A 26936-nucleotide genomic window follows, 5' to 3' on the forward strand; every position below is an offset into this window, starting at 1 on the left:
TCATTTGAGTTTCCGATGACACTATGGAAATTGCTGGGTGGCTTGGCTGAATGTTGGATGGTGGAAAAACATTTTTTTTACTCGTTCCCACCATCTCAATCAACAAAGAAACAAAGAAACCAATACCAAGACAATAAGATGTCTCCACAGTAATCCACACAACCCAGCTCGCTACTAGCTCGCAATCTCGCAACAATCTAGTCAAAACCCGCTCAAAATGGCCCAACCAATACCACAATCACAACGGTCAGAACAAATACAACAGCAACAACGTCAGTGTAGTAGCCAGTGTCAGTGTCAACAATCTCCTATAATATAATCACATCTACCGTACCATTACTCCTATTACTTTTATGAATTATACTCAAAGTAAGTCAACATCTGATCGGTGGTTTTTTTTTTCCCATGTGGCTTGAAGTGGGAGATGCTTTGAAGGATGCACATTCAAAATGCATTGGTCGTTAAAACAATAAATCTGACAACACATTCTTTACTCTCTCAGTGGAAGACCTTACATACTTTGGGTCGTCGCCGGCTCTCACCACCGTGTCGAGTGAAGAAGACATCCTCGCATGGATGGGTGACATGCCTATTTATTCAGAAGACTGTGAATCTCCACTCTCTTCATTCTCTTCTCCATATGTGCGTATATTTGCCTTGATCACTCATCACATTGTGACGTTATACCGGAAGAATTCTTTTTGACGCTTACTCGTCCCACTGAACACACATAGGTCAAAGACGACCTTGAATCTCCTCTTACCAGTCCAGCTGGCTCACCACTAGAAACCTTCTTGCCATCACCAGAAGGATTGGAATCGCTCGACTTCTTTGCTCCCATGGGAGCAGGAATAGAAGCGACCTTCCTTCCAATGGGTGCTTCAACCTCCATTCTACAGAAGCCAGCAACTCTATCGCCAAACGAATTGTTGTATGCTTCAGAAGTCATGAAGCATTTGGGACAAATGTCGCCTAACTTGTCGACTCTTGAGCTCAAGCAACATATGGCCAAGGCGCTGGAAACCAGCCACGTCGTACCGGCTCCTGTTATTGCTACGTCATCGGAGGACTTGAATGCTCTGTTGGCTAGTCTTGCTGCCGAGACATCTGTGGCTACTTCTGGTAGAAAGAGGGCTGCATCGGCTGTAGACGAGCAACCTCGAAAGAAGAACAAAGTCGGAAGGAAGCCAAAGCCTAGGTAAGACTGAGTTCTTGTCGTGTTTGTTGCAGTGTTGGGGAAAGAACGACACGCTCACAACCCACAATAGACCTACTGATCCATTAGAGATCCTGGCGGAAGCCCAAGCCAAACGTAAGCGCAATACGGAAGCGGCTCGCCGTAGCCGTAACCGCAAACAGTCGCGCCTCCAGGAGTTAGAGGACTTGGTGTCTAGACTGCAGAGTCAGGTCATAGAATTAGGTGGAGTACCACTACAAGAAGAGGAACAGGAGGAAGAGGAATAAATGAGGATGATGTGTGTGTAAAAAAGGATGGGATTGCCAGTTGTGAGGAGGAAATGTCTTTTGTTTACTTTACTGTTGCCAATTATTATATGGGAGAATAGAATGACTTGATGAAGAATATGTTGGTGTGCTTTCGTTTCGTTTGCCAGTGTTTTTAAGTAGCGGGTTTTTAAGTTCGTGGTTCTCTCCAAAATCGTGTGCTTAGTATTTCTATTTCGTTGTGACCACCAAGGATCTCTACTGATGCTATCTCCACTGGGTACTAACGTTACATTTCGCTTTGATGCTTATACATTCTTCCTTCCCAGCTCCTCTTCCAAAAGTCAGCAAGGGTTAGGGTTTGAATCATTGACCAAACTGAAATAGACGCAAACGGCAACAATTCAGTGACCAAGACGACAATGGCTAAACGGACAGCAACTTTACTGGCTGCTACAGCCTTGTTTAGTGGTACATGGGCTCAGTACAATGCTTCCTCCTTTCCGAAGCCAGGTAATTTCGTAACACAATTCCTGAAAATCTGCAAGAAAACTAGAACGGAAGGGACGAGCGTGGGTTTAATCAAACAGTTCATTCACATCGCCTCTTCAAAATTGATAGGAAGCATGTATAGTGTTGCTCAATGTGCTGCCAATGCTGGAATCTGTCTACCAGGGCAATGGCCAACACCGGACAGAGTGCCTGCCGTAGTTCCGGAATGGGTAGCTTCTATTAATCTTACTGGACTTGCTTCTGCTACGATACGACCAGCCTCGATGCAGTTTAGTGTTGCTTGTGATCCGACATTGATTGACTATTACGGAGCAAATGGCGTTTGTGATTTTACATGTGTTGGGTGTACGAGAGCGGGTAATCCGTCTGTTGGCGGTGAATATACTACGTGTCCTACGAAGGGTGATTGGGCTACTACGTATGATGATGGGTCAAGGTATGAATGCGTGATCGACAGGATTCGCATCACTTTGCGAGTTGGAGGGATTTCTAGTTTGCTCACACTTACCTTGACATTGTAGTAACAACACAGTCCCCGTCCTGGATCATTTGAAATCTCTAGGCGTCCACGCAACATTCTTCGTAATCGGGTCTCGTGTCTTGCAAAGACCAGATATCTTACTACGGACATACAACGAAGGACATCAGATATGTCTTCATACTTGGGCACATGCTGCACCTACCGCGATGACCAACGAGCAAATCGTGACTGATACATATTGGACTGCTAAAGCTGTCTACCAAGTGCTTGGAATTGTGCCTACTTGTACTCGAACACCCTATGGTGACCAGGACGACCGAACTAGGTCGGTTTATAAGGCTATGGGATTGAGAAGTGAGTGCATCAACTGCTGGAATTTGGTTTATGAATCTTATCAGATTTCACAGTATCCATCACTAACAAACATCAATCCCACTTAGTGATGGGATGGAACCGTGACACCTCCGACTGGAAATCCAACAACCCCGCCCTGAATTTCACGCCATCATGGATTATTGGCAACGTATCGCAATGGGTCGCTGCAGCTCCCAACTTGACAACAGGCATAATCTCACTAGAACACGACTTGTATACCGTTACAGCCGCATACGCCCTTCCAGCCCAAGACCTGATAACACAAGCTGGATTCAAGATCAAAACCGTTGCCGATTGCTTATCATACACCAACATGTACCAAAGCATCACCAACCCAACTGGCACCAACATGAATTTGACTTCACTATCAATGTATTCGGATGGTGGCGTATTGAAAGTGGGCACGTCGGCTACTAGTGGAGTGAATCCTGGAGCCGTGCTTGGGCTAGCTACGTTGCTGATATGTATTGGAATCAACCTCCTCTTTTTCATCTAAATATTTTTCGTGTCGTATGTATCCGGTCGCTCGTTAATAAGTTTGAATATTGAATATATTGAATTTCTTGATGCAATGTGCGCACTTTCACGTCCAACAATGAGTTCTGAGGTAAGGTCTGCGCATCTCTCTATGACAACCAGCCCAACTGCAAGTTTGGCTAGATCCGGCTCGTTCCAACCCAAATATATCCAGATCAGTTTCCATAGGTCCAAACAACACGTTCCTCCTCTGCATCGTTGAGGCCTGAATAGACTTGAACTCGTTCGCACACCACGAACGTTTGCAGTTTCAGGCAAACACAGGGGATTCTTCACGCTGGCGTGGAGAGACCACGAGTGCGAATTGAAGCAGATTGAGAGACCACTTGGAATAGCCGTAAGACTGGTTTGATACTCATTCTTCGTTCGTCAATCTCACACTCTTTTCCGTCGCCAGTTTTTTGGAGAATGTCTATTCCATGGAATGCCCATTCATTAGCCCATGCGCTGAGCCCACAGATGAATCCCTACACTAAGGTATGTTTCAGAAATGTCCTGTCCTTGTCGTTTGGTCGAGATCTGGTCTCATTTGTCGCTCGAGATCTGACCTGATTTTGGTAGTTATCTGGCCAACTGCAACAATCGTCATACATGATGCACGAACAATCCAATATGCCGACCATGCCGACACGTATCAGTGTATCCCAATCGGCATTGCTAGACGCTCTGCCGAGATATACGCAAACAACCAACGCACACATTCCAGACAAGCAGGACGACAGTCAGCAGCACTCACTCATCGTGTATCAGAACTATATGCAAGCAAAGATGAATATGGGGTTTGGATCGTCGCCTGCTCTAGCGCCTGGAACACCACATTTGATGAAATCACCACAATATCAACAACCAGTGTACGCTTCGTTTCCGCAACCGAAATATCAACCGACGTATCAAAATGTAAATGTACCACAAACTCAACTGCAACAAGCACCGACACCGCCATACACATATTATTACACAGCTCCGAATACATTGTCGGGAGTGCCAACTCCGAAAGCAATGCCACCGATGCCGTTTTACTACAATGCAATAAATCTGATGCAGCAACAGACGCTGAAACGTAGTTGGAGTATCAGCAGTCAGGACGGATTGAATGGGAGGCCTGTTGCGCCTCCGGTAGAGCCTGCTGACGTGTCGACGTTTCGGATGCCAAAGAAAAGGAAGGAGGTAAGTGCTTGAAGACATAGGTGTTTTTGCGATGTTTCGCTCATATCTAAGTCGTTTAATGAAACTTAGACGGCAGCTGTAGCTCAAACCCGTAATGTAAAAAAGGAGAAGCAAGTGCTAGCTGAAGGACAACCGACAAACCCCCAACCACCAGCGAAGAAATCACGAGTAGTGCGAATATGTATATGCCATCAACCATTCGAAGTCTCAACCCCACTCGCATGTATCCGATGTGGACAATGCCAGAAACCCTTCCACTACCGATGTGTCAGTCCAACTCTCGACAAGGACGCCATCTTTTTCTGCCCCGGATGTAAACTCACACAGAAAAACTGTGAAAACCCCGAATGCAAAATTTCCATCCATAAAAGCCAAACAAGGAAATACTGCAACGTTGAATGTGAAACAACTCACTCCAAGATACTTGCCGAACAAATATTGCAAACCGCACGAAAGGCTGTCTTGCAATATCCAATCCCAGATTGCAAAGCTCTAGACGCAAAAGATTGTGCACGCCTCGAAGTATTGGAAGAGACAAAGCACAAACAGACGGATTTATCAATGAGGCTCGATAATAGGATTGGTGATGTTGAAAATGCTGTCAGGAGAGCTCATGAATTCCATGTCAATGTATGTGGCTTTGATTCAAGGTTGAATCTCATTGTCAATGGAGACCTTGAACCTGGTTGTGTGTCTTCCGATGAGTCTGTCGTCCCAAACCCAGCAACTGTATGTGTACATAAAGGAAGGTGTCCGAAACATGATGGTTGGGAAGCAACAAAGAGGAAGGAATTGGAATTGCAAGCTCAATTACATGTAAGTGTGCAGTAAAACCCGACACAAAGCACGGTTTTGAGTACTCGATTCTCATGTAACCAAATTTTCTTTGCCTAGAGAGATATTTTGGAACGTGTTGAACGAGAAGAGCAGATTATATATAGGTGTATGGCTGCTCGAAAGCGAGCCATACAAGATGAGAACCGTGAGCGAAAATATTTAGCTGCTCAATGGGAAATGTGAAGTGTAAACAACGTGTAAATATACACTGTAAGCTGTAAGCACCGTAAATATAGTAGAGATTGCAAGAATATAACTTACGTAAAACTCGACGGCCCATCGCAAGTTTCATTGGCTTAACTGGAAGACACTGAGAATATGGAGACGCAGCAACCTAGTTTTACTTGCCGGTACTGTTTAGAGGCTCATGATAATACGTTTCGTGACATTCTGTGCCCTCAAATCTTGTTCCTCACGGAGCTAGTTCAACATCAATCATTTAACGAAAGACGCAGTGCCCAACTCGCTGCAAACGCCTTATCAAGTATCTTGAACTGCTTGACGGACTATTATAGAATGAGTCTTGGCTTGAATCCACATGAACGGGGGCATGCGTGGATAGAATTTCAGGAGTTGGTTGAGCATTGGGTTGGTAGGCAAAGTCGAGGTTTTTAAGCTAAATCATTCTTAAAGAAGATCATCTTTGCTTAATTTCATACTTTTGTAGCTGTGAAGCCACAATGCAAACCTCAAATATCCCAACTGTTGGCTCCTATACATCGCTTGCTGGAAACACACTCGAATCTGGAATCTGTCTTCTTGCTGGCTTGTACTTTTATCTGTGACGTGACGTACTCAGATGCGCCTTCAAAGCTGCAAGCTGTGAACTGTCTGCCCAAAATTCTTGATGTTTTGATCAAGCCTGATGGAAAACATGTTGAGACTTTGCTTGCAGGTAAGGATACTCTTATGAAACGTTTAAAGAATGGGGTTTCTGATTGATATCTTTGCGATATAGGAATCGATGCAGCAAATCTCATAATCTCTGCTCCTCAGGTGCTGCTTGATTACAAGTTCACGACTGGTGGTCCAGATCCACTGTTTGAGTTCTTTCGATTGACGCTGGATGATTCGTTGAGGCCACTGAATGATGCTCAACGTGCTATCATATGGGATTCAGAGCTTTGGGTGTGTTGACTTCTCATAGTGTTGCCTCCGCATGTGGTTTTTTTGCTCCACCCACTCACTTCACATCTCAATTCCACCCCACAGCTCGGGTACAAAGAATCACTTTCAACTATGCCAGCCCTCGCAGTAATAGCTCTAAGCTACTTGGAAAAATACCGCAAAAACAAAGAAATCGTCGCATCCACATGTCTGCTTCTTCAATCAATAAGTGAACACAATCTCCTGCAGTTTATACCTGGAATGAGTGACAAGGAATATGATCGTGTCTGTCATTTGGTTGTTACATTGATTGATGAGGGCAGAGCGGAGGGGGGTTCACATCTTAGTTTGATTTACACTCTCAAGGTAGGAGTGCTTGTCGAGAAAGACGTCCAGTTGGTTTCTTACCCTTTTTGGTGATGTTGTAGGTGATTAGTGGTCCGGAACGTATAAAAGCTGTAGATAGACGCCGAAGATTGCATCCTCCACGGGCACTTATGGGTCCACAGCTGGAAGCTCAATATATGAGCTCTGTGGTTGCTGGGTTTGGATCGTTGGCGATGAAAAGAGGAGAAAGAGTTGCAACGAGTCAGGAGCTGTATCAAGAAGAGTTTGGTGAAGCTCTTGTAGTCACGTAACTGTTAGAGATTGGAACTAGTCAAGAGCTGTATCAGGAAGAGTTTCGTGAACCAATTGTGTAGTTTTGCTGTGAATAGATAAATTAAGCTTCCAACCTGTAATTTATCGCGTCGGTTTAAGGTGTCTGTGCTGTAATGATGGACCGTCCGTGCCAATAGCTCGTTCACCATTTGAGCAACACATCTGCAAACATGATACGACTAGCAATAACGTCACGGATGCTCCAGCAGCCGTCATTGATACGCGCTATAAAGCAGAGCACCAAGCGTTTCAATGAAACAGCTACGCAACCCCAACCAACATTTGTTGCTCCTGTAGTCGTCAAACCTCCACCACCACGAAGAGGAGGCTACTTTTCCGGAAGGTACGAGATTGGGAATGCATTCCTTTTTAATGTGATGGTCCTTCTTGAGTGATTAATGAGAGCCCTCGCTGTTTTGCAACATCAAACATTTTGTCCAAACGCACAGAAGTTGACTCTTCTTTGGCATACCCTCATTAGTTTGACTGGTTTCTTGGTTGGAACTTCGCTGACAGGATTAGCATGCTATGTTTTCTTGCTGGATGAGTATCAACAAAGCAGCAACTCGTTACTATCTACTGTGGAAGATGTTGCAACTTCTGTTGCCAAAGTGAAAGATTATACAAAGAAGATCGTGTCTGTTGAGAAAGGTATGTGTTCAGTTGTAGAGTATTGAGCTAAAAGACGCATTCTAACAAAACCCTTTTGTGAAAAACCAGATTTGAAGACACACAAATCTGTTGCTGCCACAAAAGACGATATAGAAACGCTGAGAAATGAACTTTTGAAAGCTATTGTAAGATCCTGTCTACATACACGGTATTTAGCGCAAGGCTGACTCTTTTCGCCCACTGCTGTAGGATGATCTCAGAGTTGAACATTTAGAATCAAAGACTCAACTATGGGAGTTGACTCAAAGTGTAGTGTCGTTGCAAGAAAAGAGCAAATCTTCGTCTTCGTAATATCCATGATCATAACTTGCAAATAAAAATGGATGGCTCGTTGAAAGAACACAGACCGTATGCTATATTTACTATACAATGCGAGAGAGAGAGCAGCTCCACGAGCCCACCAACAATAAGAAACCGGAATCCCCAACTACTACAACTACGAAGACTAGAATTACTCGTCGACCTCCATCTTTGTCGTTGACGCCTTTTTCTTTTCGTCGGCAATCTTTTCCTTGACACGTTCCCTGACACCAGGAGCCACCACCAAATCGATATGTGTCGAGATATCTTTGAGCATGTCTGATCGTTCGTGTTCCTTTTTTCCGGCCTTGACCATACGGTTTTTGTAGAATACACGTTCACGACGGGCCTTGATTTCAGCGACTCGTTTCATGGCCTTGACGGTGGAAGCTACTAGTTCGCGATCGTATTTGACGGGTACGTTGCGTCGTTTTTCGAATTCGAGTGTTGGGTCCTGATGGGTGAGGTAAGATTAGTGACTGGTCGTTGAGCAAAAAAATAGATACTACATCTACTTCAGGACATACAATAGTCATTTCTTTGCCATGAGCTCTCCTGAATGCCTTAGTCCATGCCACTTTACGTGGGTTTCGTTTCATCTTGAAGTTTTTATGACATTTTGATCGACACTGCAAAAAAATGTGAAGATGTTAGTGGTCATAAGCTAACGCAGGTATCTTCAGTTAGAGATGTCTTGAATGAGACTTACGAATCGAAATATCTAGTGAATAAATGTGTTATTTACTTTGAAACAACGAAAGCATGCTTCAAACATTCTTACTTTAGCATCATTTCTCACAAACTGTATTCCATGACCTGGATACACGGTACTTGAGCAGAAATAGCACTTTTCTAACCTCATCGTGAGTAGTTAGAACTATGGTTATTCTGTATCTCTTCTTCTTTGCCAACAACAAAATGTAATGTGTTTGGATGAGAAAAAAAAAAGTTGGTACATATTGCGTCTAAGAGTATTCTCTACCGAAACACGAGCTTGACGAGAAGATTTGCTATAAAACTAATATTAAATCACGTATTGAGGCTGCTAGCAACGTGTTTCGGGATAGTTTTTGGTTTGCGGATGACACGTCCACTTTGTTCAAAAAAACTCTTTTTCGCAAACTATCGACTATAAGGAGATATAGGACATTACAGGTATCGTCAACTCAGTTCTTATAGCCTTTAATCAAGTACTAACTGTCCCCTTTCTCTTTAGCTTATAACTCTGAAATGAGATTCAAGTCAACACGAGCTTCATCATCCTCTTCAACAATATCTTTTGAAGAAGCCGTCTTTGAAGGTCTAGCGCCAGATGGTGGACTCTACGTACCCGATACCATCCCCCAACTCCCTCTAGCAACCATCCTATCATGGCATTCACTCCCATTCGCACACATTGCCTACAACATCCTGTCACTCTACATATCCAGTGACGAAATACCCGCTGCCGACCTACGCAAGCTGCTAGAAACCAGTTTTGGAACATTTAGCCATCCAGATGTGGTTCCATTGGTGGAATTGCCTGTTGTACAGAACAGGAGGGATATGTATGCATTGGAATTGTTTCATGGACCAACGTTTGCGTTCAAGGATGTTGCGTTGCAGGTGCTGGGGAATTTGTTTGAGTATTTTCTGGTTAGGCAGGCTGCTAAAGGTGGTAAATCTAGTGGGAATAGTAAAAAGTCAACCCCACCACATATAACTGTAGTAGGAGCCACGTCAGGAGATACAGGAGGAGCAGCCATCTATGGTCTACGAGGCAAGAAAGCAGTCGAAGTCATCATCCTGCATCCACACAACCGAGTATCGCCAATCCAAGAACTGCAAATGACGACAGTACAAGACGCCAACGTCCACAACGTGGCTGTAGAAGGAACGTTCGACGACTGTCAAGAAATCGTAAAAAACTTGTTCGGTGACTTGGAATTCAAGGAAAAGTATCATCTGGCAGCTATAAACAGTATCAATGCCGCTCGTATATTGGCGCAAATCATCTACTACTTTACTTCGTACTTGGCACTCGTGAAACGAACAGGAGTCATTATTGATTCGAATGGTAAAGTCGTAAAGGGTGAACTGCCTAAAGTGCAGTATAGTGTGCCTACCGGAAACTTTGGTGATATCTTGGCTGGATATTATGCTTTGAGAATGGGATTGCCTATACATAGATTGATTATAGCTACTAATGAAAACGATATATTGACGAGATTCTTCGAGTCTGGGTCTTATGCCAGGAATGCTCCATCCGATAGTAATAGTAGTAATAGTGCATCATCAGAAGTCAGACAAACACTATCACCAGCCATGGACATCCTAGTCAGCTCAAACTTTGAACGTCTGCTATGGTATCTAGCTCGTGGTGACGAAGCCAGCAACACTACATCGTCCCGTGTCTCTGCAACCGATGATACCAGAGCATCAAGCAAAGTAGCAGGATGGATGAATGAATTGAAATCTCAAGGCCACTTCTCTGTCTCGTCGAGTGAATTAAGTCTCGGTAAAAAGACATTTGATGCCGTCCGAGCATCGAATCCTCAAACAGCTGCTACCATCAGAGCATACAATGAAGCTGGATACCTGCTGGATCCGCATTCCGCTGTTGGCGTACATGCTGCTCATCAAATCAATCCGTCTAGTGGTACTGGTAGAGTGTATACTGTATGTCTAGCACCTGCTCATCCAGGTAAATTCCCTGAAACGGTAGAAGAGGCCATCAATACTAGTAGCAGTAATAAGAAGGTGTCGTTTGAGACATTTGCACCACAGCCGCTTAAAGATTTACGTGGAAAGACGAAACGAGTTGTGGTGATCAAGACTGGTGGGTTGGGGAAAGTTGCTGTGGCATCGGGAACACCGCAGATAAAGGCTTTGGTAGAACGCATTGGGAAGCTTCAAAACAGTGGTAAACTATAGAGAAATGAATTTGACAACAACATGCATTTATTTTAAATGATTCAAAGAGCTCCCAATTGTAAGAGCTCAAAAAACATAAACAAAACAACCAATAGATATCATTATCAGCGGTTTTCTATAACTTGCTTTCGTGTTGATTACAGTTGAAAAATAGTTTACAATCCTCTTTTGTTGAAATGATTAAACTTTATGACTGAAACGATTACAGAATTACTTGGTGTCATTTGGATGCCTTGCGTTTCGATTCAGGCACCTCAGGAACTGATACCGCTTGCTGTTTCTTCAACCCGTTAGAACCAATAGCCAACCAAGATCCAATCGCTTCTGAAAAGCTAGTAGTTGATGCATCCGGTACAGGCAGAATAGATCCAGAAACCACCATTCGTTCTTGTCCAGGTACGTCCATATGGTGTTGCTGCTGACTCGAGCTCGACGATGGAATAATCTGCGAAAGCCTAGCTCCAACCCCAGCTTCCCGACTTGGTCTCCTACTACCATTCGTTTTCGGAGACAGCATTCCAATAGTAACCATCGGTGGAGGCGCACCAACACTCACTCGACGAGACGATGATTCACTTCCACTAGCACTTGCAAGCGACTCTTCCGATCCTTCCTTGTTGACAATCGATACCTCAGACATGGTTGTCAATCCAAACTTGTTTTGTTTCAATTCCATGGCTATGGCACGCGATTGGCGTCTGACGAGAGGACGTAATTGCTCGACTTCTTGACGGATTTGGAGTCGTTCTTCTTCGGAATTGAACTCATAGTCTAGCGAAGCTTCGAGTTCCTTGATTACGACTTGTTCAATTAGTGCACCGAGGTCGGCGCCATTCCCACCAAAGAATTTACGCAGTTTCTTTAGGCGTCGTTTACGGGATTCCTTGTCCGGTCCGTTACTGAAATCGTTAAAGGACGGGATTGTTGGTTGGTGGGATTGCGTTGAGGACATGGAGACTGAGCGGTCGGGAAGGTAGCTGGCGCTGACGTTTGCGGAGTCTGGGGATGTTGATGAGGAGGATGGGATATTCAACTCGTTGGAAGATACAGGTAGTGCAGCCGGTCCAGGTCCAATAATAGTATCGAGCAGTCTACCCAGCATGTTTTCATTCGGTGATGCTAGAAGCTCCGTCACACCCTGAATTGATTTCTGGGCTTTGGTGAAGCCCTCCGATAATGCATTTGCAGGTGGGAGTTCTCCAAACACTCGTTCAAGCTTGCTGGCCTTCTTCATCAGCATTTTGCGCTCGTCTTCGTTGAGTGGTGTTTGAGGCTCGTTGGCAGATAATGAACGGGTCTTGGTCGCTGCTGCAGCGGCTTCTTCCAGTGCCATGGGAGAAATGGTCTGGCCAAGCACAGCAGATAGTTTTTCTAGTCGTTTACGACGTTCTTCGCGATCGTCACCGGGGATGTCCGCAGTAATGGCACTAGTTACGGTAGAAGTAGCAGAAGGTGATTCGATTATTCGTTCGGGGAGTGAATGGTTGAATGCAGCAATCAGATTCGTTTCACTCCCATTCAAACTTGAATCATCACGCTTGAATAATCGTGGCATGGTTGCTGCGATTGCCGTCTTTTCTTGTTCGGCAGTATTCGGGCTAGAGTTTGTTGGGCTTGTAGGACTTCTTGCCAAGCTATTAAATCCAAGCACACCACTTGTTTTTATCGTGTTTTCATCTAGTGCTTCACCAAGCACCTTATGCAATTTCTTGGCTGACTTAGTCAGCACTCGTCTCTCTTCAGCACCTAAATCATTCTTGGTTTCCGGTACCCATTGATCCTCATCACTGAGAGAGGTTCCAATCGAACCGTCGCTCAAAAGAGGTCGTATACGGTATTTATCTCGTAGTAGTCCAACCTCGTCTTTTAGTCGTGCTTGCTCGTCCTGATCTTTGACTTGATCTTCAATGCTCTGCTCCAAGTCGTTAATAAGTTGGGCTTGGATGGCTCCTTGCACGTCAGAATTGTCACGGCCGAGTAGGCGTTCTAGTTTCAACAGCTTCTTTTGGAGAGATTCTTTGTTGGTTGTTGATGGGAGTAGGGATTTCACGGTTACAAAGCTGGTACGTTCTGTTTCGTCATGGGTTACGTGGAGTTCGGTGTCTTCATCGTCACTGGCCATGGCTTCGAATACTGCGACTTGGACGTCGGCAGGTGATTGAAGAATCAAGTCTACATTTGCGATAGCTCGCCGGGCGCGAGCGGTAGGTGAATCTTTATCAGATCCAGAAGAAGATGGTGTCGACAAAGCAGAGGCGGGCGATATCGATTTTTCTGCTGCTGCGCTATCACTGCAATGAGAAACAACTGACAAGCTAGGTGGCATAGCACCAAACATTCGGTCCAATTTAGCAGTACGTTTCAAATAATCTCGTCGTTCATCTGCAGTCAATGGTGGAGACATCAAGTTTCTCGATGACGCCAATCCAGAAGGGCTTGAAAGCATTTGGTTGGATGTAACACTAGCTTGCTCTAACTCATCTTCTGTGATGTGTTCACCCAACACATCAGCTAGTTTGCCGAGACGTTTACGCATCATGTCACGGTTTGACAAAATCACATCCGTATTGATCTGTGGCAACGGTGATTTAGTCGGAGACGGGTTGGATGATGATGGGGTAGCGACATCATCGGGGGACGATTGAGGTTCTGGTGTCAAGAGACTAGAATCCGATAGAGCGCGGTCCAAACCATGTGGGAGACCCATTTGACCAGCAGCTACATCTTCACGTAACGCAGCACCCATCATGTTCTTGAGTTTGGCTGATCGTTGGGCTAGTACTTTGCGTTGGCGATTTGTCAATTTGTTGATGGTTTGGAGCGGAACTAGCTCTTCATCCTTTACTACATCCATAGATTGTAGAGTCATGGTTGATTCCGACACATCTTCCCACTCATCGTCCTCTTCACTCATAGTTTCACCACCCGATGACTGATCAACAAGATTCTGCACCTTGAGTTGCCGTTTGGGTAGTCGTTCACCGAAAATAGTTTCTAGTTTCCCAGCCCGTTTACGACGCTTGTTGGCATCACTCTTGTTACTGGCTCCTTCCTTTCTGCTTTTGCGATGGGAGCGTCGGTCTGGACTGCTATTCATACTGTCTACAGACGATGCCACGTCGTCAGCTGGATCATGCACGCGTCCCACAGCTTGTTCTTGCAACTCGTAATTCGTCAATCGTTGGCCAAAGAATTTGGATAGTTTGTCGGCTTTGGCTAGTTTGCGTTCCTTCAAGCCCCATGTTAGACGAGCTGTATCTGAGAAATAGGCTGCTGCTGCGTTGGCTCGTAGTCCGACGAAATACTGAGAAATGATTTGGCTCAGGACGATTTCTTTGAATGATTTCGAGCTGATGGTGATGTCGGTACGGCCCTTGGCTAGTTTACGTATGGCCTCAAAGGAGGTAGCCGAATCTGGATCTTCCAAACTTGCACAAGCTAGTCGGATAAAGTTCATATCTGGTTGGAATGTTTGGGCGTATGAGTCTTTGATTTGTCCTTTGGTGTATTCGGTCAGGTCTGCCACAATGGGAGAAGGAGATTTGGTTAGTAAATCAGATAACGTGAATATTGAAGCAATGATTTTGAGAAATGTCTATAAATCGACAATCTGGGTCCGTTTTTTGTTTGTCATAGTTCGATCCTCCGGAACTCACCTCGTTCACGTTTGTTGATGTAAGACTGCATGTACGGACTGGATTCGAATCGCAAATACTGATATCCTCTCAGCATACAATATGCATCTTCTTGTGCTTCATCAAACACTGTAATATCCAGCGATTCACTCGGACTACATATGACATCCCACTGCAACTTGCGTCGTACTTCATTGGCGAGATTGACAAGTAAGGGAGCGGTAGGTTCAATGTACGTCAGATAGATGTATTTAGCCAGTATTCGCCGTACTGATGGATCCGAGCTTTGATACACTTCGCAATCCATCCAGAAAAGTAGTGGTTCGAGACTGAATTCACACGTACAGAATTCTCTCAAGAAATCTAATCCGATACGAGAGTATAGCAGCGATTGTAATTCATTGTCAATATCAGTGTCAACGGTGGTTGTTGAGGATGCTGCGAGATTATTACGACTTTGGATATCGAGTGGAGTGTAGATTGAAGAGGCGTGACTGTTTTGTCGAGAGAGGAGTTTTAATTTGGATTTTGCTGGGGATAGTTCGCTCATGTCTCGGAGGGAGGGGAGCCTGTTTTGTTCCAAAGTTATTAGAGGAATTAGATGATGGGATGTAACTTCCAATGTAGGAGTTTTCGGGCGGTCAAGCTCAGAAATTCGGCTTTTGGCTGATCGCTCAATCTCTGGGAAGCTGCCACTGTCAGATCCACTGGATGTCTTTAACGTCTTCGGTATCACTGGACCTACCCGAATTATATAAATGAGAAATCAAGGCAAAAAAAGGTGATGGTCTGCCAAACTATGACGTTTAAACTAATTCTCATGCCTTACCTAGCCACGTGTTTGTAATAAACAAAGTGTCATTAAACTTGACCACATTGCCAATGACATCCGAAAACTTGAGCTCCATATTCCCAGCATCATGAATCATACCACAGGTCAATGGTTTGAATGAAGCAGTTTCTACATCATCTACAATCGCTGCTCCCTCAGACCCAGCATTGAATGCATACTCGGCTTCAATCTGATGCGCGACTTGCTCAATAGTGAAGGCCTGGTTGATGGTAATATCGAAAGGCTTCCGAAGTGTGCCAGAATCATCTACTACGACTTTCACTCTTATAAAAGATTGAATGTGGGACATTGTTCGAGATTGACGTCGTTGCGTCACAGATTGCAGTCTTCGTTCACTTGAGCGTAAGCTATTTGTTGATGTGGCTGTCGCGTCTAATAACGGCACGGATAGGCCCTAAATCAATACAATATCATTAGTATATGGTGTCCGTTGTGGGTTGCATATCAAACAACAAATAGAAAGTTGGCGATATCCTACAGTGTTTATCGGAGTGGATTCGTGCATTGACGAATCTAAGGACACGCCGATACGAGAATTCATGTTCTCTTTAAATTACGAACTGGAATAAGGCCTTGAAGAGCCTACTTCTGTGATTAACTCGCTCCTTGATGGAGTTTTTAACACTGGTACAAATGTGAAGGTTTAATGATTGGCATCCCACGACCAACACTCGGGAGGTGAATCAGGATTGCGGAGATGTCTAGAAAACAGCGTGAGAGGCGCGAATGACTTGATGCTTCTAGTCTCTGTCGGTTACATTTATTTGGTGGAATGTTTTGTTTCTCAGATTTATTTTATCTTTACCCAAACTGGCAAAGAGACAAATAAATCAGATAAATTTGCAAAATCCCTGACCCATTAACTAGTCTGAAACACGCCGCTTCCCACGGCGACAGGCTTCCCCACACAACGCACAACGCTGGTTCTGAACCCGTGATTTAAGATCACAACCCAGTCGCCGTTCGTTCCTTGACGGAAAAGGACAGTTCAAACATACGCAAACACTAAACAGAATCTCGGACTCTTCATCACGATGCCGCCCGTAGCGAATAGCTCTTTCCACTCTCCAAATTCAGATCCAGCACGTGCGCAAACTACCATTCCCATATCACTTGACTATTCAAAAGGTATGTTGCTCTCAATATTAAAGTCTCAAGTTTGAGATGGATCACGCCGATAAACTCACTATCATCTTCATTGACCTCCTATAGAACCATGCCGAGCATCAACGCAACTCATCATGCGCAAGGCAATCCCATTCAATGCAGAGACTCCACTTGATCAACTAGATGACGAATTTGTGACTCCCACCCAACATCTCTTTGTCCGTACTCATGGTCCAGTGCCGGAGCTATCGGGTCACGATGATCATCAGATTGTTTTTGAAGGTAAGTGGGAACTCATGAACGGGTGGTGCATGGTGCAAGGACTTGCTAGTAATGTCTTGTTTGCTGTTTACATAACGCTCTGTTGGATTCAACAAAGGCGGATGTTCGTGTGAAGGATTTGTTCTCAACTCTAAAATCTCTTCCAGGTCATGGTGTGCGAGATGGACTTGTAACCTTAACCGTGAACGACATCAAAACACTGTTCGAAAAAGTATCAACAACAGCAGTACTCATGTGTGCTGGAAACCGACGAGATGGTCTCAACGACGTGAAGCCAACGAAAGGAGTCATATGGGGTAAAAATAGTTGTAACGTGCTCATAGGGTCGTTTTCATCACTGTTTTTCTTCATCACTCACCGTCAAAACTGAAATAGGTGCTGGCACGACTGGTAACTGCATATGGAGTGGTGCACGACTATGTCAAGTCCTGGAACATATTGGTATTCCAACAAATCCTCTCCAACGTGAGCGAAAAATGCACGTGGCATTCAATTCTGTCGAGGCGTGTGAAGAGGACGCCAACTATGGAGCTTCGATACCACTTGATAAAGCTATGGATCCGCTGGGAGAAGTCTTGCTATGTTACGAATTGAATGGAAGGCCTTTATGTCGTGATCATGGTGCTCCGTTGCGGGTGGTTGTTCCAGGTCATATTGGTAAGTGATTTGATAGAAGCTTAGCTTGTACGGGCTCTTTTGCTCATATTTTCTTTATTGTGTAGGTGCACGATGGGTCAAATACCTATCCAAAATCTCAATTCAGGAGGAAGAGAGTACAGCCTTCTACCAACAGCTAGACTACAAAGTCCTACCACCCTCAGCAAACGAACTCACTGCTTGTGAATGGTGGAATAAATGCCCATCCATTCAAGAACTCAATGTACAATCTGTGATTTGCAGTCCAGTCAACAACCAAGTGCTACCAGCAGGGCCCGTCACTATATCAGGATATGCATTGAGTGGTGGTGGTCGAGCTATTGAACGTGTGGATGTATCTGTCGATGGAGGTAAAGAGTGGATGGTTGCTACACTCAATAATGGTCAACCAAAAGCTGGGCCTGTGTTTTCTTGGACGTTGTTTGAATTGAGTGTTGAGTTTTTGCCTGAACAGAACGAGATTGTTTGTCGAGCTTGTAAGTGGTGGTTGTTTCAGTGACGATATACTTGGTCTGTGATTGCGGTCTTTGACTTTTTCCCCCGCTGTAGTTGATACTTCACAAAACACACAACCTGATCATCCATTGTGGAACTACCGGGGTGTCATGAACAACTCCTTGTTTCGTGTCCACGGTGTCACTCAAAGTCCAGAAGTGTAAATTCTTAAAAGACTTGCTGCTACTGATGATGATATGATTATATTCACAAAACATGCTGTTATATATAGTAATGAATAGTTCAAACACCTGCATTGAAAATATATTTAACATTGCTCATGTAAACTGGTACGATGGGTAAAATGACAATAGTTGAGCCCTATTTCACTACTACTACCACCTCCCATCGAGTCACTAGCGTTTGCAGCTGCTTCAGCTTGTGCCCTCTTCCTTCTAACAATGTCTATTACCCGTTCAGTGCTTGGCCGTTTACGAGACTCCTCGACTGACATTTCATCGTCCAGTCGAGTCAGAAGCTTTTCAGGGTTTTTGCCAGAGCTGATTGTTTGCTGCATGTATAGATGTGTTTCTGCTATAGATCTCTATAGTTTCAAACACGTGAGAACGACAAAACAAGCTAAAAACAGGAGCGTTGATGCCAGAAACACCATACATGATTTTCCTCAACACACAACATAACACTCTTCTCATAATCCATCATATTCCCCAACACATGATTAGCCATCCTCTGCCCTCTAGATCTCGAACCAACGTCACTTTGCCCCTCATTCCGAAAATGCACCATAGATTTCAGCTCCTCTTGCCGATAAAAGAAATCTGTAATCTTTTCAGGTGGATCATCTGGCAATAATATACTCTTTTTCGGAGGAGCAAATTTCTTGAGCTGTTGCGGTTTACAGGATATGGGCGTATCAAAGACGGGTTTGGGTGTGTATGAGGTGGTCTTGCTTTCCAGCAGGGATTTGAGGGATACTTGGTGTGGATTGTAGCTCATTGGTTTGAACTAGGAAGGACGTGATGTGAAGGTTGAGATCGAGTCAACTGCTGTCTGCAGCGCAATGTGTGATCTCGCTCACTTCTGATTTGATTTGGTTGGTCGATGACGCAGGCTCAGTCAAAGAAGGCCATTAAATTAAGGCAATAAATCTAATATAATGGATTCGAAGTAAGATTGATTACATCTATGCAAATCACCGAAACGAATGTGTCATCAACACGGTTCTTTGCCAAATTCAACCCCAAAGTCAAGCAGTTCCAGCATGTTACTTACACGATCAGCACGTTTCGATCTAGTTCCTTTTCCAAGAACGATGCTCTCTTTCTCTTGTGAAGCTTAAACGTAGCGAGCAAAATAACGAACATAAACCCCAGAGCATATCGCGACTGATTGATGATGAGCCATATATTTGCGAGTTGTGCTGCCTAATGCATATACAAAACTTTCCAATTTACTTAAACTAATTTATAATAAGAGTTTGTGCCAAACACACGTCGTTAAAGACAAGTGGTTTTACAGTGGCTCCCAAGCGAATTCATGAGGATCGGCCTTGCCGATGAGCCTCTGTATGACCCGTAAGAGACCATTCGAGCTCTACGTCAATATCAAGCTTAGTATTGCAACCCCTTCCATCAACAAACAGCAAAGCACAGTACCTTGATGCAATTCTCCCGAAACTTGGACACTCCAAACTCTTCAACTCGACCTCTTAATGGAGCAAATGCAGTATTTGAGATGATTTTGGCTTCGGTATCAGCAACAGTCCAGTCAGGGTTTTCGTGATGCGGTCGTATTCGTTGTGTTTCAAGCACCAGCATTAGTTTCGAGTGACTCAAGTTTCGTGTTTGGGTAGTCATTACTCGAGTTATTGGATCGATCGTTGAGTGTTCGATTATGTATGCTGTGCCGGCGACATTGAAGAACTAGGTAGGAAGTGAAAGGTGTAACCGGTCCAAGTCAGAACGACGTGCAGCTTGCGGTAAGGTCTGATGAGCAACATACCGTTCGACCCCATTTGGGCATCATGCCAGCCTTTGTAAACAGCCTTGTCGTGTGCATAATACCTATAATACAAGGATTTGGATGATGGTTAGCTGTAAGGATCTTGTGACCATTGAGTTTGCAAGTTCAAAGACATGAGCGGGAGTCACAGTGCTCTTTCACGTAGTCGTAATCTAGATGCTGCGTTCATGTACAGCCTCCTCTCTCCTTCTTGTTCTGCATAAGACTTGCCTGTGACTGGGTCCGTAGTTCGTTCAATGACATCTGCAGTCAAGACATGCCTAGCGAATGGATTTGGGTACTTTTGCCATATAGCGGCGGTAACAGTCTGCCATTCATGCTTGTATGTAAAGGGCTGGTGATGGAATCGGACCATTGTTCGTACTTCTACGTGGTATCGTGTCAAAAGGTCAAACTTTAAACGTTCAAACAACATAGTTCACAGGAACGTAGCGATGTCGCCGCTGTCAGGATATGCTCTAGCAGTCTCTCTTCTCACCTTTTCGTATTGTCGTTGCTCTATAACCCCAGTTTCTTGCCGTTTTTTTTAGTCTAGTTGACGTTGACAAACAGAAATGCTGCAGAAAACCCCAAGAGAGGCCGCGAACACAAGAATCCAAGAAGTAGTTAAACAAGTCGAGTTATGTATATGCTCTGTTGACACCAGGTTCTGCAGAGACTATGATTGTGCACATAAATGATGTTGTGAACAAAATTTGTATATATTTGTATATAAACAAGAAAATGAAACTGTCTCTCTTCTTCAGTCTCTTCTTCTTCTTGAGTTCTAGTTCTGGATCCTCGCTGATTTGGTCAAGAAAGGCTGCTGGTCTCTCCATTTCTGGTTCTCTAGCCAAAACAATCCCCTTGACTTGAGACGTTCATTTTGGGGACTATTATTGAAAGTGAGCCCAATTGAAGAACGTCAACGAGTTCAATCACCACATTCGCCAGGCAAGTTTGTTACGTCGATATGGAGCTTTACTTGTTGCTTATATTACTACGGACCTTTACTTATGATCCTAACGATTTTTTCTTCTGTCTTGTAGGACTAGGATGACGATGGAGGTGGAAGCCATTATTGAAAAGAAGAGCAAGAAGCGATCTGCTGAAGCTCCTATCGATGCCCAACCTGATGCTCCGGGCACAATCATCAAAAAGAAGAAGAAAAGGAAACATAGAACTGACATCAACAATGGCACTCCTGATCAACCTGATCAACAACAACAACCTCCGGCAACAAAGGCTTTGGAAAAACTCATGAAGCTAAAAAAGAAGCAAAAGGAAGCGGAATTATTGGCCTTGACTACCGGTGCTTCCACATCCTCTACTCCTCCTGTTGAACAACAGCAACAGCAACAAGTTCAACAACATGTCAGCCCTCCTCAGCCATTTGTCTACCAGCATAGTCCATTCCTCGGTCCCATGCTGCCTCGTATGTCTACTCCACCCATTATAGAGCAGGATACCGATATAGCCGATGTACATCGTAATTTGGATGACCCACGTGAAATGGAAGACTTGACGCGTACTCACCTACCCAGTCATTCCGAAGGTGAGGAGCAGCCTCTACCCCAACCTAAACGAAAGAAAAGTCGTAAAGGTGCTGCTACTACTACTTCTAATGGTACTGGTGATGCAGATTCTCCGTTGTTGAATAGTATTCTGAGTATGGTACAACAGTCGCAACTTCTCCAACCACTACCAGAGCAACATATCATGAACGAAGAAGAAGATATAGAACCACGTGGTCCAACTATAGACGACTTCTTGCCACCAGCCGAAATGGATAAACAAGATGGTAGCAAAACGACCAAGAAGAAGAAGGACAAACAGAGTAAAAGGAGCAAGGAGAATAAGGACAAGCATGTAACTCCCCCTGTTATGGATGATCCTCCTCCGACTTTTGTACCTCCCATCCGTGAAGCAGAATCAGGTCAACGTCCCATAGTGCCAACAACATATATAGCACCTGAAGATACAGGACCACGAGAAGAAGCAGATGATACTACTAGAAGTGAACCCGATAGAGAAGAACTAGAACGAGACGAACAAGAAGAGCCAGAAGCAGATGCCGACGACGACGATTATGATGAAGGAGGCAATGCCTCTTCCACTTCTGCATCCAAACGAAAAAACAAATACTCTCGCTTCCGATCAGCACTATCTGGTGTAGAATATAAAAAACCCGAAACGTCTCGCCAACAAACTATCAGCCGAGGTGAAACCGCTCGTGGTGCCTTTACAAAAACCGAACGTGACAACGTAGATGCTGCACTCGCAGAATATCTCACATCATATCGTATATCCGATGAAGATATTCCACTGCTTCTTCGCCGTCGATATGGAGGCACTCATGCCCACTTGCATCAACAAGTCTTTGCCATCATACATACAAACGCTAGTATAAATAGATCCAAGGAACAAGTACAACGATTCTTGTTACAACGCTACCCATTACACAGTCAAGGACCATGGTCTGCAGAAGATGATAACAAGCTACGAGAACTAGTTACACTCCACGGTCATCAATGGAAGCGTATTGAAGAAGATATGGGTCGTATCAATTGTAAAGAAAGATATCGCGTTGTTGAAGCCAAAGATACCGGACTCATGAAGGCTGGTAAATGGTCGCAAGAAGAAGAAGATAAACTTGTTGCTGCTGTCAAGGAACTGATGGAAAAACGAAACGTTAAGGATCCTATGGCTATTCGAGATTGGACGTACTTGGCGAAGCAGGTTGGAAGTCGTCGACCACATCAGTGTATGAGGAAATGGTATGTGATGGTGATGCTGGAATTGGTGGTAGTGGAGCCAATACACTCTCCAAAGCTAACATATATTTTTTGTCTAGGAATGATGGTCTACATGTGAAGCTATCTGCCGAGTCTGGATTGCTCTATGGAGTGCCAGGAGCTCGTTGGAATCGAGACGATGATCAAACGCTTCTGGAAAGGTAAGAGTAGGGTGACAGGTCGGTCAGTGGAAAGTGGAAGGACGATACACAGAATTCTCATTTTCTCTTTTTTTTGTTAGAATGCTGCAACAAAATGCCGTTGATGAAACTGAAATCAAATGGTGGAATCTTGGAGCTGGCAGGAATGGATGGCGATACTGGTAAAGTCATCGAAGTGTTTTCAAGTTGGTAGCGCTGCTTTTTCGAGACAAAAAAGGCACCCATATGAACTTAATATTGACACTTTTCGTTAGGCCAGGAGATACTCTACAAGACAAATGGGTTTGGTTACGAAACCGTATTCCCAAATTGGAGACCAGAACCTTTTCTGAAAATATACAATGGGGACTTGATAATTTGGATACGATACGAAAGGGAACCAAAGATCATCCCAATTCTGGACGTAAACCGTCTCGCAAAAGGGTTACTCCTCTTGATGACGATGAAGTTGTTAGTGATAGTAATGCTGAGGAAGGGAATGATAGTGGTGACGAAATTGAGGGAGAAGAGGAAGAAGCAGATGAAGAAGGAGAGGAATGATGAGTTTGGCAAGATATGAAGAGGAATTTTGAAGAAGTTTAGAATTGTAGAGGGAGTTGGAGAAGATCATGTTATACATAGATGTTAAACACGCGTGCACGCTCAAGTACAGAAACACATAAATCATTTTCAAACATAGTGGCTATCATGTAGTTTATTTTGGTTTCACGAAGGTGGTAGTGGTAGTGACGACACAGAATTCGTCCGTGACTTTTTTTTTTTCAACAAAGCAGCAGCGAAGCTTCACCAAGAAGAGTTAAAGAACGTACTAAGTAAGTTGATTTCCGATTGTTTTGGCAACGTAAACGCAAGGAACTCGTCCTAACGAGGCTCATTCTAACACACACCTCACCAAATTCAACACCTTTAGATTTCTAAACTCCGCAAAACAAAAAAAGTTCTTCAAGTAAGCAAGCTCGTGCAAGTTTTAATCGGATGAACGTCAATGCATTATTTGGGATCAATTGAGGAAATGCTGCAGTGTTCCTTTCTTATCCGGGAACTAACCACAAAGCTTTGAATCATTAAACATTAGAAAAATGTCGACCTGGACCACGATTCAGCCTTTTCTGTTTGGAGGATTGTCTGGCATGACTGCTACTGCTGTCATTCAACGTACGTAGGTGTCACGATGGTTTCGCTCTGCTTGGGAAGATACTAGCTTTTGTGTCGACGACTCTAGTTTGGTTGAACCTACCAATAATACAAACATAGTGGCTTATTTCTCTATTGCCAACACTCACACACCGGAAACCAATACTAACGCAAATTTCATATAACAGCCATAGACATGGTCAAAGTCAGAATCCAACTCTTGGGTGCTGGTGGTAACGCTTCTCCCATCAAGATCGCATCTCAAATCATCGCCAAGGACGGTTTCATGTCGTTATACAAGGGTTTGTCTGCTGGTTTGTTGCGTCAGGCTACGTACACTACTGCTAGATTGGGTTTGTTCAAGTGAGTGCGAAACAAAAAAAACACGTCTATTTATGTATAGAGTGTTCTTTGCATGTCTCAGTGGACTGTGATAATATCTTGAATGCGGATCATTGATTTGAAGCATATGCTTTACTCATGTGATGACCTGTCGCTGTCTTTGCTCACGTTTGGATACTCTAGCACCTTCATGGACCAAATCAAGGAATACAATGCAGGAAAGCCAATCACTTTTGGCCAAAGAGCACTTGCTGGACTTGCTGCTGGTGGTTTGGGAGCTATGGTAAAGAAAACACCAATCCCTTCCTCCTCGTAGACTTTTTCGCTCAGACGATTTCACAAACATAACATAGGTTGGTAACCCATGTGATTTGGCCTTGATCCGTATGCAAGCAGATGGTACCATGCCAGCGGCTCAACGAGCAAACTATACCGGTGTATTGAACGCATTGACTCGAATCACTCGTGAAGAAGGCATATTGGCACTCTGGAATGGTGCTGGTCCAACCGTCGTTCGTGCCATGGCATTGAATTTGGGAATGTTGGCTACGTTCTCGGAAGCCAAGGTTCAACTTGAAAAGGTGTGTATTGATGTATTGAAACGCATCGTGATGAACTTTTGGTCTTGTGGAAATTTATGGATTGACCTTTTGTCTGCTAGATCACCCCACCATCAGCCGCAACCTCATTCGGAGCATCAGCAATCGCCGGTTTCACTGCTTCCGCCTTCTCACTGCCATTTGACTTCGTAAAGACCCGTCTTCAAAGGCAACGACCTGATGCATCTGGTGTGCTTCCATACAAGGGATCAATAGATTGTGCTATGAAGGTTATCAGCAATGAAGGACCAATGGCCTTCTACCGTGGATTTGGTACTTATTATGTTCGTATCGCTCCACATGCTATGATCACCTTGTTGTAAGTCGTTGGACGCAAGTCATATATCAGGATTATTTTGGATCACTTTTTTTGCTGGGTCGCTCACACAACCGTTTCTTCAGGGTCGCTGATACGTTGAGTGCTGCTGCCAAGAACTGGGGGAAGTAGAGGAGTACGTGATGATTTGAGTCAACGATAGAAGTTTGGAGTGACTTAGATGTTGTTGTTGTTGTTGTTGTTGTTTTTCATTTCTTTTTTAAAGTAAACCAATAGAAACCTTTCAAAAAGTATGATGTCGGTTGAGAACCATGGCGATCTAGGAGATTGTGATCTGTGGAGCGTAGGAGTGCTGCTTTTTGTTCTGTCGGACAGCCAAGGAGCAGTGACACTGCGTTGATCTAGCAGTTGGATGATATTTTGCTGACTCACACGTATCTATATGCCGTTTTCTTGTGCAGGGACGGTCGACCTTTCATATTTTGTGTTCACAAACAAGTGAACCAAAACACCTGCACTTCACTACTACGCACAGGCATCTATAAAATGTCGCTTCCACGGAAGATCTCTGATTACTTGTTTGCTGCATTCTTTGCATACGCTACCTACGTACAGATAAATGATCCAGGCAAGTTGCAACTTCGCAAGCTTCTCGAACTTTTCGTGGTAGACGACCAAGACCAAACCACCATCGCTAATTGTTTCCCGTCCAAAATTCTCACCTTAGATCCCGAATACTGGATGCTGACATACGGCACTGCATGTCTCCTCGCAACACTAAACGCATTCTCCATTTCCCAAATATCAGGCTTCATCCCAACACTTCCCTTCCAAGCTGCCCTGTGCCTAAACACCGCATACACGATATTAACAGATCCAGAAGTCACATACGTAGATGAATACTTTGATGTCAGGACAGAAGGTGGTCGAGAGAGGGCTGGGTTGTTGATTGTCGTTTTGTATCTGGTGTATTCGCTGTATCAGGGGAGCGAGAGGAGTGCGGAGAGTAAGAGGAAGGGGGATCATGGGTTACTGAGCTGGATTGTGCCTGGGATAGGGGTATGTGTGCTGGCAAGTGTGGTGATTATTCCGAAATTCTTTCTCACGCCGGACGACGCTATTGGCCACTGTCGAGGGGTTGGGATTGCGCCATGAGAGATCATGGAGCATTGTACTAATATAAATCTATATAAATACACGTTCTGTCCGTTTAAATGTCTCACCGTACTTTATGTCACCGTACTGCACAGAACCATTTTAAGAATTGGAACTTCAACCAGTTGTCGGCTTGGACCTCAAATGGAGGATCCTATCGTCCATGGCATTTATCAGTATCGGCATGCTAACTCCAAACCTCTTTTCGCTCAAAGTGGCCTTGACAGCGTAAGTCACTTGTTTCTTTGGTCAAAGGACTGGTTGTATGGCGCAGAGGCGATGTGAAGTGAAAAAGTCAGTAGAAGCCGCTTCCTTGGCTACGAATGATCGGCCTTCTTAATCTTCTCTGGACGACTTCCCTATTGAATAAACGTAGCTTTTGTTGACATCAAATGTTTGTCCAACACTACTCTAACTGTAGAGATGATGATGATGATTTCCATTCCAGATCATGCTCATGGCCTTTTTTCTGTTTTG

At 44.2% G+C, this 26936-nt stretch overlaps 9 protein-coding genes across 9 annotated transcripts; 6 read left to right on the top strand and 3 right to left on the bottom strand.

Moving 5' to 3' along the window:
• Window positions 1-1865: 1865 nt before the first annotated feature.
• Window positions 1866-3308, top strand: SmJEL517_g01776 (uncharacterized protein; the record flags this gene model as incomplete). Its single annotated transcript, XM_031167704.1, has 4 exons — window positions 1866-1956; window positions 2065-2392; window positions 2478-2791; window positions 2878-3308. The coding sequence occupies 4 exons, from the start codon at window positions 1866-1868 to the stop codon at window positions 3306-3308; spliced, it is 1164 nt and encodes a 387-aa protein (XP_031026408.1).
• A 3982-nt stretch (window positions 3309-7290) lies between these two features.
• SmJEL517_g01777 (uncharacterized protein) lies at window positions 7291-8083 on the top strand (the record flags this gene model as incomplete). The annotated part of the gene is made up of 4 exons (XM_031167705.1): window positions 7291-7463; window positions 7602-7771; window positions 7841-7917; window positions 7982-8083. The coding sequence occupies 4 exons, from the start codon at window positions 7291-7293 to the stop codon at window positions 8081-8083; spliced, it is 522 nt and encodes a 173-aa protein (XP_031026409.1).
• Window positions 8084-8243: 160 nt separating this feature from the next.
• On the bottom strand, window positions 8244-8954 carry SmJEL517_g01778 (uncharacterized protein; the record flags this gene model as incomplete). The annotated part of the gene is made up of 4 exons (XM_031167706.1): window positions 8244-8546; window positions 8620-8721; window positions 8802-8813; window positions 8874-8954. 4 exons carry the CDS (start codon window positions 8952-8954, stop codon window positions 8244-8246), a joined length of 498 nt encoding a protein of 165 aa, XP_031026406.1.
• Window positions 8955-9322: 368 nt separating this feature from the next.
• Window positions 9323-11005, top strand: SmJEL517_g01779 (uncharacterized protein; the record flags this gene model as incomplete). Its single annotated transcript, XM_031167707.1, has 1 exon — window positions 9323-11005. The coding sequence occupies one exon, from the start codon at window positions 9323-9325 to the stop codon at window positions 11003-11005; it is 1683 nt and encodes a 560-aa protein (XP_031026407.1).
• Window positions 11006-11225: 220 nt separating this feature from the next.
• On the bottom strand, window positions 11226-16034 carry SmJEL517_g01780 (uncharacterized protein; the record flags this gene model as incomplete). Its single annotated transcript, XM_031167708.1, has 4 exons — window positions 11226-14524; window positions 14662-15381; window positions 15470-15887; window positions 15972-16034. 4 exons carry the CDS (start codon window positions 16032-16034, stop codon window positions 11226-11228), a joined length of 4500 nt encoding a protein of 1499 aa, XP_031026301.1.
• Window positions 16035-16527: 493 nt separating this feature from the next.
• SmJEL517_g01781 (uncharacterized protein) lies at window positions 16528-18198 on the top strand (the record flags this gene model as incomplete). Its single annotated transcript, XM_031167709.1, has 6 exons — window positions 16528-16621; window positions 16706-16882; window positions 17029-17178; window positions 17258-17539; window positions 17605-18015; window positions 18089-18198. The coding sequence occupies 6 exons, from the start codon at window positions 16528-16530 to the stop codon at window positions 18196-18198; spliced, it is 1224 nt and encodes a 407-aa protein (XP_031026300.1).
• A 1309-nt stretch (window positions 18199-19507) lies between these two features.
• Window positions 19508-20372, bottom strand: SmJEL517_g01782 (uncharacterized protein; the record flags this gene model as incomplete). The annotated part of the gene is made up of 4 exons (XM_031167710.1): window positions 19508-19588; window positions 19651-19917; window positions 19997-20058; window positions 20159-20372. The coding sequence occupies 4 exons, from the start codon at window positions 20370-20372 to the stop codon at window positions 19508-19510; spliced, it is 624 nt and encodes a 207-aa protein (XP_031026299.1).
• A 680-nt stretch (window positions 20373-21052) lies between these two features.
• SmJEL517_g01783 (uncharacterized protein) lies at window positions 21053-23492 on the top strand (the record flags this gene model as incomplete). The annotated part of the gene is made up of 4 exons (XM_031167711.1): window positions 21053-22773; window positions 22851-22952; window positions 23033-23113; window positions 23207-23492. The coding sequence occupies 4 exons, from the start codon at window positions 21053-21055 to the stop codon at window positions 23490-23492; spliced, it is 2190 nt and encodes a 729-aa protein (XP_031026298.1).
• A 539-nt stretch (window positions 23493-24031) lies between these two features.
• SmJEL517_g01784 (uncharacterized protein) lies at window positions 24032-25475 on the top strand (the record flags this gene model as incomplete). Its single annotated transcript, XM_031167712.1, has 6 exons — window positions 24032-24107; window positions 24275-24449; window positions 24612-24711; window positions 24782-25009; window positions 25090-25346; window positions 25430-25475. The coding sequence occupies 6 exons, from the start codon at window positions 24032-24034 to the stop codon at window positions 25473-25475; spliced, it is 882 nt and encodes a 293-aa protein (XP_031026394.1).
• Between the last annotated feature and the right edge of the window lie 1461 nt (window positions 25476-26936).

Source organism: Synchytrium microbalum (assembly GCF_006535985.1).
Source record: "Synchytrium microbalum strain JEL517 chromosome Unknown SmJEL517_scf0006, whole genome shotgun sequence".
In the NCBI taxonomy this organism is placed as follows: domain Eukaryota; kingdom Fungi; phylum Chytridiomycota; class Chytridiomycetes; order Synchytriales; family Synchytriaceae; genus Synchytrium; species Synchytrium microbalum.